Genomic DNA, 12,302 nt, shown 5'->3' with positions numbered 1-12,302 from the left:
AAATGTGTGTGTGATGTAGAGGAGATATTCTCTAGGGAGGGAATGTTGCTAAATATATGACATAAACCCTAAGGTGAGACTCAAGGGGTAGTACTCAAGGTTCTTTAGCTGGACTTTTACTTTGATTTTAGTTCAAATGTGCTAAGTTCAGGTGAGATTTTTGTTCATAAGTACATTTTGTGGGACATTGTAGTGTCCAACTCTAAGTCAGGAAGCCTGAAACAACGGTACATGTGCGAATTAAATATGAAGTGAATATACGCATGAATTTGCAGTCTCATTTGACAGTGATTTTTCTACTTTTAAGAGCCCAATCACTCTGTAGACTTTGACAAGATACAAATAAGAACCCTACAGACAGTCCATTCAAGAATTACATTTATATGTATGCATATTGTACCTTCATTTCCTGAAGTTTTTCCACATATACATGTTTTGGCTGGTCTTCCCCATCTTCATAAAGCCAGTTCTCTGTATCTTCTAACATCAATGTTATCTTCCTTGAATCCTAGGAAGAAGGAAGGAGTTCAAAAAATATCCAACTAGGTCCTGACCTGGATAGCCCAGGCAAGCCTGATCTTGTCAGATCTCAGAAGCTAAGCAGGGCTGACCCTGGCATGTATTTGGATGGGAGACCTCCAGAGAATATCAGGGTCATGAGGAAGAGACAGGCTATCAAGTCACTTCCCTGAACATCCTCCATGCCCCAGTGGGAGTTGCCGGAGGTTGTCATGACTTCCAGGCATGGGGGCGCGCGCGCAGCGCACACACACAAAATCTAACTAGTACATTAATCCTTGACCTTTTGAATTATCAAAAAATCTAAAGGAAATTAAGTTTGGAATGCTCCAACTACTGCCCCATAATTACAAACAGCAATATAGGATGATAATACTGTAACAAGATACTGATTATCAGAAATTCTGAGTTTCACAATGCCTCACAGAAAAGAAGTGAAGAGTGGTGGCAGGGACTCAACCCCATCAAACAGTGCTCAGTAACAGCACTGACACTGAAAGGAGGCCTGGGAATGCCATCTTGCCCCATAATTTCTTGTTGAGGTACAGAAACAAATGGTGCAATTGGAGCAATTGTAAAAGCAGATGCTTACTATAACCAATGTGTTTTGAGTCATCAGCAGTTAAAAGTAAAGATCGTGCCAGCATAGTGTAGTGGTTGAGAGCAGCAGACTCTAATCTGGAGCACTGGGTTTGATTCCCCACTCCTCCACATGGAGCCTGCTGGGTGAACTTGGGCCAGTTGCAGTTCCGTCAGAACCTTCTCAGCCCCACCTACCTCACAAGGTGCCTGTTGTAGGGAGAGGAAAGGAAGACAATTGTAAGCCACTCAGACTCCTTAGGGTAGAGTAAAGCAAGGTATAAAAACCAACTCATTATCTTCTTCTTTATGATGTCACACATAAGGGAAAATGGTGAGCTGATGTATCTAGAGGTGGGTGCTGTGTCTTTCCAGACTTGCCACCCCCATTGTCATTACTTAAGCTGTCCTTGTTTTTAAAAATGGAATGTACTTTTTGTTGTTGGCTGCATTACTTTACATTTCTTCCTATGTTTCAAAAAGATAACTTAAGTTTTTTTTGGCATTATTTAAGTTTAATCAATCATAATATTTTATATCAAAAATAAATTATTAATTAGCTAACCCTCAGTCACTAGCTTATTCTAAATATGCACTTCCAACCAAAAGCCAGTTTGGGGCCAATACACCACAAAAATAGCTTCTCCAGCTCCAGCACTCTCCAGCACTCATGCTTCTGAATCTCCTCAGTTCTGGCTACTTATACTTGGTTGCAATGCTGGAGATTCTAAGATAAAATTATCTGGCAACAACTTTGTAGCCATTTTTAAAAAATCAGACAAGTTCTCCAAGTGAATTTTGGGCCAGTTCAACCAATGCATTCCTGTTATCACAGGTTTCAAAATTAAAGCACAAAATTAATCTAAAGAGATTGAATATCTTCATCACTCTAGAAAGTCCTAATATAAATACGAGCTACAGATTCACTTTTACACAGCAGTAATTTGACAGAAACTGTATTTGTCCTATTTTAACAGAGTTTCTTAAACAATTATTGCTTGATTCGACTAACAGATTTCTTATGTTAAATAGATGATGTCTCTTACGTCTTCAGTAATGAATTTTTCATAGACACTACACAGCTTGTCCCTTAGTTCATATACATATTCTTCAACAGCATTTTTGGCATCATTCTTCTCTTTCTCCAGCTTGTCTTGCATCACCATTTTCCCCTATAAAAACAACACAATCTTGGGATCAGTACAGCATGTTGAAAGATTTTCATTTGTGATTTTGGTAATCTCCACAAACAAACCATTCCAATTAGTTGTTGTAGATCTTCTGGGCTGTATGGCTGTGGTCTTGGCATTGTAGTATCTGATGTTTCGCTAGCAGCTGGTTTCGCCAGCAGCTGTGACGGGCAGCCTCAGAGGTGTAACACAGAAAGCTGGAGTACTCTCTGTGTCAAGGCGAGAAGAAAAATGGTAGGCAGGTAATTTATATCTACTCAGGAAGGTGGGGTAGGGCTGAGATTACCTTGTAGGAGTTTCCCAGGCTGTGACATGCTAATGAGCTTTCCTGAGGAGGTTCTTTTGCATGTGGATTGGCTATTGAAATTCAACAGAACATTCTTCTCACATTGACACAGAGCACTCCATCTTTCTATGTTACACCTCTGAGGATGCCAGCTGCGAAACGTGAGGTACTACAATGCCAAGACCACGGCCATAAAACCCGGCCGTGAAAGCCTTCGACAACAAACTATTGCAACCTAGAGAATCTTGAACAGATTCTATGAGCTCTAGACTTGCCAATAAAGTTGCCATTATACAGAGGCAAGAATAAACTACACACCATTCCATTAATCCATAAGCTAATTTGTGAGTAAACTGGGAAAATGTTCTTACCTCATTTTCAATGTAACAGTTAATAAGGTCCTGTCCCAACTGCCTGTACAGGTTAGTCTGAATAGGTAGATCAATACTTTTGATTTTTGTCTTTGTTTTTCCAGACTGAGCCGCGCTATCAAGCTTGTCTCCTGAGGCAGTCTACAAAATGACAAATACTTCAAAGTTCTATTGCTGAGAACACTTTTAGCTCAATATACAGCAATGTAATGGATCAAGATGAGTAGCCATTTTAGTCTGTCTTTCACAACAGAAAAGAGCAAGAGTCCAGTAGCACCTTAAAGAGCACCTTAACAGCTCACTTCTTCAGATGTGTTTAAGCAATGTAATGAAAAATGATCTCACACAACGTTTTCTGTGTAACTACAATTTCTGCAGTTTATACCACTGTTTGGTGTAGTGGTTAAGTGCCCGGACTCTAATCTGGGAGAACTGGGTTTGATTCCTCACTTCTCCACTTGCACCTGGCTGGATGACCTTGGGCAAGCCATAACTCTGGCACAGCTGTTCTTGAAAAAGAGAAGTTTCTGTCAAGAGTTCTCTCAGCCCCACCTACCTCACAGGGTGTCTGTTGTGGGGAGGGGAAGGGAAAGGAATTTGTAAGCTGCTCTGAGACACCTTTGGGTAGTGAAGGGCAGGGTATAAATCCAATCTCCTCCTCTCCTCCTCCTAAATGTCTTTGCAATTTTAAGCACCCAATCTGCTCTCCTCATTCATGACAATTTCAATTTCTTGCTAGTTTTAAAATGAAACATTTTAATAAGGATAGACCTGGTAACAGGTGCTATGGGATTTCTGCATTATGGTCAAAGTCAAGCAAAGATGCTGGCTCAAACGTGTTTGAAAAGGAAGTATGTTCAGAAGAGCTTTAGATTAGTAGCCAAAGAAGAGCCAGCACATCAGTTTCTATAGGTCCTGTCTGTGGAAACCTCAATTCCCTGTGTGTCACATGCTCAACACAAAGCCTATTCATCCTCTAATGATCATTATTTAGAAAGCTGAGGCCTCAAAACTTGTGCTATATTTCAAACAGAGGCATAGTCTTCTTGAAGAGCTATAGATTTCCCCAAGAATATGTGCACACAATCCTTAGTATCAGAAAACAACCTACCCTATCCTAATATTTTATGTGTTTAAGCCTCTGTATTTTATACTGACCTTTCCTTCAGCCCCCAGATGATCCGTTTCCTCTTCAGCTTGATTGTGTTGCTCAGTTTGGTTTCTTTGATTGCCATCATCTTGATCAACCTGCATTTTAGCCTAATAAAAAAAGAGAAACTTTCAACTCCATGCTAAACTTGACAGTCAGGTTTCTTATTCTAGTCAACAACACAAGTGGCTTTTCAGAATCAGACAAGATGAGCTACTGAAAAAATGAAAACATTGTGTGAAACAGTTCTGTATTTGTTGCATCAAAATGTTTACTTTTTAAGAGACTTAAAACAGTATGAATCCATTAAGATTTTCTTAAGCCACTTTTCCTCCAGTATGGTTAAAAAAGGAAAGGAAGCTGTAGACCAGCAGTTCCCAAATGGAAGCCAAGTCATGGTACTCCTGAAACATTAAAAAAAAAAAAATCCAAAAGGACAAAGTAGGTAGAACCAACTAACGCCACATGAAGGCAAAGTTTCTAAAAATTATGAGTTTAGCATACTTCTGTATTCCACTAGTTTTAACTTTTATGTAATACAAACCCCTCCTTCTTTCCTGCTCTATGTTTAAATTGCCAGATCTGTTTAATACATGTTTCAAAGTGGTTTATAATAGCTTTGTAACACTCTGCTTTTAATTGTTAGCCACACTGGCAGCCTTGACTGAGCAGAAAAGAAGAATATAAATTTGGTATATTAGAAACAATCTACCTTCTTCAAAATAGGTACGGTGTATCACAGGAACCTTAAATACAGTGAAATCTAGCAAAACACTATGCTACAAAGACAGGCTTTCTCTAATTTATGGCAAGGAAGAGCTCTGGGTAAAACAATGTGAGGAATAAAGCTCAACTACAGTGATAAGCAGAACAGCAGCAGCAGAAAAGGAAGCTGTAAAGAACTGACAGCACAGCTGAGAGTGAGTCTCAAACTGCCAGCCTAACAACACAAGTGATCTAATAATGACATACTATCGGGAGAGCACAAAGAATGCGCAGCATTCATGCTGGTTACATAAAATGTCATCGCTTAGTTGTAAATTTCACTAGACAGTTCTATATGGCTTTATTAGTTCTGAGCAGCCACAATGGCATTAATGGCCTGCTCATATAATGTAAGCAGTCAGTCAGGCACTGAACTAGAAGCAATTTTTGCTAAAAATGCTTATCAAATTATCTCATAGAATACTTACTTAACTGTCACCTTAAATAAAATATTAAAGTGCACAAAGACTAACTTAGCATTTGATTTCTGAAGTTCACAGCTACCGAGCCCTTAGACTTTCTCTTTCAGGACAGGTTACCTCATTCATCTTTTACTGCTTATACATTAAAGGAACAAGTGGAGGGAAAAATACTGTTGCTATATATGTTAAAAAAACCTACTGAATTCTACATGTATAACAAACCTCATCCTCAGAGTCAAGGGGTTCGTCCTCAATTATGAAAGGAAATTGCTGACAAGCATCATAGTAAAAACAGAAGATAATTAGTAGGCGCTCCATATGAAACAAAGCATATGCATTAAAAGGGTTACTTCTACACAGAGCAAAGTGTTATTTTTCCCTGTAGTATTTAAAATACACACTCACTGGTGTGACATGCTCAACCTATGTAATAATCTACTTTAAAACAGTTTAGTATTTCTAAAGCAGATTTTTTAAAGCTGTAGTCGGCTTAAGGAGACACCATAGAAACTTATTTTGGGAAATTACAATTTCATCCAAATGGAGAGAAAAACATGGTTATTTAGGTTATTCCTATTTCAATGAGCAACATTTATTTGGACATGGTAGTCAAAGAAACCCAAGTAATAATGAAATCACTCAAAACTGCTTGCACTAGTGCGGATGAACAACCAGAATTACAAGCCTTACCCTGACCTGGATAGCCCAGGCAAGCCCGATTTTGTCAGATCTCAGAAGCTAAGCAGGGCCAATCCTGGCAAGTATTTGGATGGGAGACCTCCAAAGAATCCCAGGGCTGGGAGGCAGAGACAGGTTATCAAGCCACTTCTCTGAATGTCCTCCAGGCCCCAGTAGGAGTTGCCAGAGGGCGCCATAACTTCTAGGCACAGGGACACACACACAAAATGCAACACCCCCACCCCAGAAAAAACAACAACAACAACAAAAATAATTATATGCCTTGAGATGTGAAGGATAAGAACGGAGAATCAGTAAAAGGCAGATGGAGACATTTAGTTCAGAGAAAAAAGTGAATAAGGCAACATTAAACACATGAAACAACAACAAAACTTAAGACAACTTTCACTGTTCAACTGTAGGGTACTAAAACAAAAGGCTCAGATAATTAATTATGTAAGCAGATTCATTTGGGGGGGGGGGAGAAGACCAGAAAACTCCCTTTGACTCAAGGCTCCCCTGTTAAGGCCACCATCCTTGGGGCTTGAGGACAATTTCCCTTTATTCTGTTTTCTATTCTTTCCCTCCTAACTGATCCTAAATTGCTCTCAACATGCTGTGCCTCCTGGAGGACAAATGTGGGAGGGTTTGTTTCTTTAAAGTTACAAAATGATATTTTTCTGGACACCTAGGTGGTCCTAAGAGGATGCAAAACCTTAATCTTGTGCATGTGTATGAGTGGGTCCTACTGCAATGACAGATGATCAAATGTTAATTTCAGTATTAGAGGAAGTTATTAAAATGTTCAGATCATATGCATCATGAATTCAGCGTCACAGCATGTAATATAAATTGCAATCCTTCCCCACAGTTTCAAGAGAACTTCATAGATCACATACCAGTTCATCTCTGCTTTGATTCTTGCAAGGCAGTTCTGTGTCCATGGGTACATCACTGGCATCACCTTCTGTATTTTGCTTCTCTATTATGGATGCATTAGCCACACTGAAGATACCATGAACATTAACACGCACTTTAACCTTAACTTTGGAATTGTCGCCATCATGTTGGGGTCCAACATTCTGAATAACAAAGTGCCCTAAATAATAACAACAATAAAGGAAACTGAGCAGGTGTTGGTTTGTAGGCTTATTACTAGTATAAAGCACACACACAAAAAGGATGAATTCAGTTACCTAGTGATTGTTAATGCTTTAACATGTGTTTATAGTAACTTAGGGATCAGTAGCTGGGTACAATTAGATTAACCCTGACAAATGCAGATATGATTGTGTCTGATGCCAGAAGTACAGTTTATAACTGTAACCATGAGGCACAGTACTTCCACGAAGAATCTGTTCCTCTTCATCCTTTGATGGTCTATATGTCCACATTTTTCTTTGGAACTATCAAAAATTTAGACCACTGATGCCCTCTGAGATGTGTTCAACAGCCCCTATCTCTAGTACACAGTGAACAAATGACAAGATAAGCTGATGTTTGACACTTATTGAGCAGAAACTGCTCTAGTTCCATCATGTAGCCTTTAATGATTGTCGCCAGTACCCAACAGTTAGTGATTGACTGTTTCCACGCTTCTGCAAAATGTTGGAGATGAATCATACTGAGCTACCATTCTTTTCTGTTCTTTTGGACTGCGTGGAGGGTCTATTGTAGGATAAAAGGGCTCTCTGGTTGCTTACATGGCTGGCACTTACCTTTCACTTAAGTTCCTGAATGCTCTAGGTCAACAGAAGTCACAAAAGGAACATGCTTTATTAGAGACCCACTCCTCCTCCTTTAAAGTAGGAAGGGCCTTTACCCTGTCCTAGTGGAGACCAAGGATAACACCAAGAGTCTCCCCAAAGAGTTTGGAACCTTTAAATGGAAAGTTTGCCAATCAGGAGAGTCAGGATTCACCTCCCAGCACTGAAACCTTTTATGTTTATGCAAGCTGCTACATTAAGAGCCACAATTCTTGCTGAAATCTGAATCAAGTCCAAGGAGAAATCTACTACAAAGCATGCTGACAGTGCAATCTTATTTAATTCATTCTTCAGTTCTTTGGGTACATTACTGTTTACAAAAGAGAGATTACTTAACAAGAAATAAACAGACCCAGAACTAGCCATCAAGTCCTTGAGGGCAGATGCCTTGAAATTCTCCATCAATACTAAATCAAGTTTTTTATCACAGGAGTTCCAAAGAAGCCCAATCATGCTGGAATTACAGAGATGTCACAGGGTATGTTCCAGGCAACTTGAATTGGCCTGCAGACTAAGGTTAAATTTAGAGATCAGCTGGTGATTGGATTTCACCGTAACTGGGGTATCCAATTCTGTCTTAACTAAGGGAAGAAAGCTACACATTAAATGTATCTAAGGACAGGGAAGGAGACAGGGACTCAAGACATCGATTGTGGAATTAAATACACTTTGTATGGTTCTTAAGCATTCACACATTTAAAACAATGGGCTCCTTTTCACCATTAGTAAATTCTGTTCAACAGTGAGATCTAAAGTTAAGGCAACTTTTTACCTATTCTTGTATCAGGATAAGGAACATCATGTGGATGGGTATAAAATGCTTCCAGCTCAAAAGGTTCCTTCTTGTGAAAAGTAATAACTTTTGAGAACGGAGCAGCATGGTTTTTGCTGAAGACTTCACATTCACTACAGGAAGTAAGAGAGTTGACAAATATCCAAAAGCACAGATGATTAAAATCAAACATTGTGAACAACTGCAAGTTATGAACAATCATACTATGAAAAACAGAAGAACTGAGCAATTGCCCAACTAAATCCTGTGAATGCCCATGAATTGTTAGAGGTCTGAAAATTACAGGTTGAACCTCAGCTTTGATTATAATGGATGCATTCAGAGTTAAATGGTGCTTTTATAACTATTGATCTCAAAGCTCTTACCCAGTTCCTTCCTCATAAGATGACTGCCACCTCAGAGTAACTGAGTACGGAACAACATCTGTGATGGAAAATTCTCGCACTTTAAATGCTGGTGAAAGAATTGCACACTAGAAAAGAGATCAAATATTCTTACATGGTTAATAGATTCCCCCCTCATACCTTGTTGCTTGTGTGAAAAATGAAGTTAGTGACAATTTAATCCCAAATACTTTAATTATATTGACAAAACCTTGATTTTATATTAAGCACATGTTGCTATAGTGGCCCCAGAAAGTCACATATGCATACAAAATACACAGAAGAAAGAAGGGTAACTTGCTCTGTCTACCCCTCATCCCCACAAGAAATATGGCACTGTTTCCAAAAAGAGCCCACCAACATCAGCTTTGTTTTCTGGAATTTTTGCTCAAAGAACTATTTTAAAAATGTAAACTACAATCAATGGATATCATAATACCATTGTAATAAATAATACTAGATAGTAAACCTACCTGTAATGCACAACCCCTTGCCACAGCTTCATCCGCATTTAATGTGGTACTTATATCTTTGTTGAAGAATTTACAAATCTGCTCCTTCACTGCTGGGATTCGAGTTGCTCCACCTACTATTTCTATACTGTATATATCATCACGCTGCAGTTCTAGAAGAGAAAGACAATTTGATAGGATAGTGGAAGAAGCCATCATTAGAAACTGGAATCTGGTCAAGAATGGCGAGTTTGAAAAATGGGTGGCAACACCAGAAAGCTGGGGAGAGGGAGGGGAGTCTGAGGGAGGTAAGCTGCAGGCACAGGGATTTGCTACCAAAATGGCCACAGTAAGGAGCCACAGCTGCTAGTCATCCAGTTTCCCTATAGCTCTTGATTGGTAAAGAAAGCAGGTAAGTGAGCAAACCGCCAGCTGGAGGCTGTTACTGTTCCTCTTCTGTTACCAGAACACTTGCTCAGCATGAATGAGGACTAGCAGCAGCAGCGTCTGCTACAGTAGGGACAACTGAAGGTTCCTTGTTATGCTACATAAGCAGCCATGAATGGTTTCTGAAGATCAGCTGTAATAAAACCTTTATTTCATGGGTGACTATGGGCTTACTTTACAGTCACTGTAAACTCCTAACCACCATAAAAATCATCTCTCAGTGCACAGCTAGGTGCAAAATCTAGTCATGCATGTCAGGGCCCCTTAACATTTCTCAGTTCGTTTACAGTCACTAAGATGCTTGTTAACCTTGCATCCTTCGCAAACACAAAACAGAGTGGTTTCAAACTCTTTTTCAAAATACTTCTCAAGTGAGTGCTTACACAATTCTTCTTACTCAGTTTCCACAATTTTAAAGCCAAAGACAACTTTGCTAGAATCTCTGATAAAGTTTATAGAAAGTGTATTTTATCATGAAGGATATATAATACATCTTGGAAGACATACAGGGCCACTGTCTGGCTCATACAGATCTCATTTAATGTCCTGTTAGCTTGCTGTTTTCTACTACAATTATTTTTTATAAAGTCTTTTTATAATGTACATGTTGCTTGTGTACATTTTAACAACTGAATTATTTCCTTGGAAAATAAGTACCTTCCCATCATCTCCCATACTTCTGGAATAATTTCTTATACAAATCTCTGCAACAAGCTTTATGTGATTAAGCTCTTTAAAACTGTTTTAAAGTTTCATCTGCTACAAAACACAGTACTGTAAGGACATACTAGCAGTTCTCTAACAATTATCCTTGAGTTGCTTAGATCACATTTCCAGCCTCTGGTTGGGAAATAAAGGGCAAATTTTAGTCATGGCAAATGTCTCTTACTAGATACTTATCCTACAATGTACTGGTAACAATTAGAAATGTGAAAGCCTGGAAGAAAAAACCCTGAAAAGTCCGGGGATAAAATGTTTCTGCCCCACCCCACTCCCAATTTCCCCCCTCAAGAGTCCCACAAACATTCAATTAGAATTTTAACATTGGAAACATTAAACAAAGATAATATCAATGCTGAAATTCTTAATGTAGTGGTTTGGGGGTATCCAGCTTTTAAAAACATCACAGTTCTAAGACATCAACATATAGCCACCCAAAATAAACAGCAGCAGGATTTACTTACTAGCTTGATCCATCACTGCTCTCAAAGGAGGTTCTACTCTGGCCAGAAGAGATGCACAAATTTGTTCAAACTGAGCTCTATTTAAAGAGAAGAAAACCCAAATACAAAAATTATAAATAAGTATAAATAAGTAAACATTTTTATTTAAGATGTATAAAACTGCATTACGTAGTGGCTAGGATTTTAGGCTAGGATCTGGGAAACTAAGGTCAAATCCCCACTCTGCCATGTAAGCTTTGCTGCATAACCCTGGACCAGTCACACACTCTCAGCCTAACTTACTTCACAGAGTTGCTGCTGTCAAGATAATATAGAGGAGGTGAGAACAAAGTTGTAAGCCACTTTGGGTTCCCATTAAGCAAAGCAGAATATAAATATCTAAATAAACTGCATAAATACCTATTCATTTTACTAGAGACATCAATGTCGTTCATGAAACATTCTATATTCATGGGCAGATCAGAAGCATTGGCACTCATAAGCTTCTTCAGTTTTTCACACTCTTGATACAGCCTCAGCAGTGCCCGAGCATTGTCCTTCACATTCAATTTATACTTAGTTCTGAATTCTTCGCAGAAGTAATCTACCAAAGCCTCATCAAAGTTTCTGCCACCCAAAAATGGGTCAAATGTAGTCGCAAGTACCTGTGAAGATGCAATGTCGATGGTGAAAAATATAATTTTATGATAAACATTCTTGTATGCAGAACAAAGTTGGATTCCACTGGAACCTTTAAGACTAACAAAGTTTTATTCAGGTGCCACTGGACTCAAACTTTGTTCTGCTGCTTCACCTGAATCTATATTCTTGTAGGCATACACATAATATTACACTCTTGATAATTCATGTGCTTTGATACCATATATATAGGATGCAGAATTATGCTTTTTAAATAAGTAACCTGTATAAAATGAGATTTATACCACATAACAACTACCCCAAACTAGGTGAGCTTGAAGTACTAGGAAATCAATACGGAACTATCACAATTACCAAGAACTGTGGTTCAATTGCTAATCTCAGGTTCCATTTAATTTGCCAGCGCACACAAATTTTGAGTAACTGTGACAAGTCTCTATATTTCTTTACCAAATGCAATTTTTTTTTACCTTCAATTTTCCTTTGTTAAAAGCACAAATGGAAACTTGGTAAGCAGAGTGTCCCATATCTACAAAGACCACATTCCTTGGTCTTTCCTCCAAAGATGGTAAATCTTGTTTATAAATTCCATAGGCGAGTGCAACTGCAAGAGTATAAAGAATAAATACTTACACACAGCAACTAAAGATAAAACAAGTAAGTTGCAGTATTACGAAA

The 12,302-nt window shown here is 38.7% G+C and overlaps 1 protein-coding gene across 1 annotated transcript in view; it reads right to left on the bottom strand.

Moving 5' to 3' along the window:
• HSPA4L (heat shock protein family A (Hsp70) member 4 like) overlaps nucleotides 1–12,302 on the bottom strand; it is a 37,495-nt gene that overhangs the window by 3,853 nt on the left and 21,340 nt on the right. Inside the window, exons 6-16 of the mRNA XM_015409699.1 lie at nucleotides 12,095–12,228; nucleotides 11,385–11,629; nucleotides 10,986–11,062; nucleotides 9,376–9,527; nucleotides 8,885–8,991; nucleotides 8,499–8,632; nucleotides 6,860–7,059; nucleotides 4,104–4,205; nucleotides 2,946–3,086; nucleotides 2,145–2,270; nucleotides 401–508 (exon numbers count right to left, since the gene is read on the bottom strand). Coding sequence (XP_015265185.1) covers nucleotides 401–508; nucleotides 2,145–2,270; nucleotides 2,946–3,086; nucleotides 4,104–4,205; nucleotides 6,860–7,059; nucleotides 8,499–8,632; nucleotides 8,885–8,991; nucleotides 9,376–9,527; nucleotides 10,986–11,062; nucleotides 11,385–11,629; nucleotides 12,095–12,228 — 1,526 coding nt within the window. The remainder of the gene's footprint in view (nucleotides 1–400; nucleotides 509–2,144; nucleotides 2,271–2,945; nucleotides 3,087–4,103; nucleotides 4,206–6,859; nucleotides 7,060–8,498; nucleotides 8,633–8,884; nucleotides 8,992–9,375; nucleotides 9,528–10,985; nucleotides 11,063–11,384; nucleotides 11,630–12,094; nucleotides 12,229–12,302) is intronic.

Source organism: Gekko japonicus, unplaced genomic scaffold, assembly GCF_001447785.1.
Source record: "Gekko japonicus isolate JY-2015 unplaced genomic scaffold, Gekko_japonicus_V1.1 scaffold108, whole genome shotgun sequence".
NCBI lineage: Eukaryota > Metazoa > Chordata > Lepidosauria > Squamata > Gekkonidae > Gekko > Gekko japonicus.
Note: the sequence above shows the minus strand (reverse complement) of the source record. Positions and strands in the feature narration are given on the sequence as shown.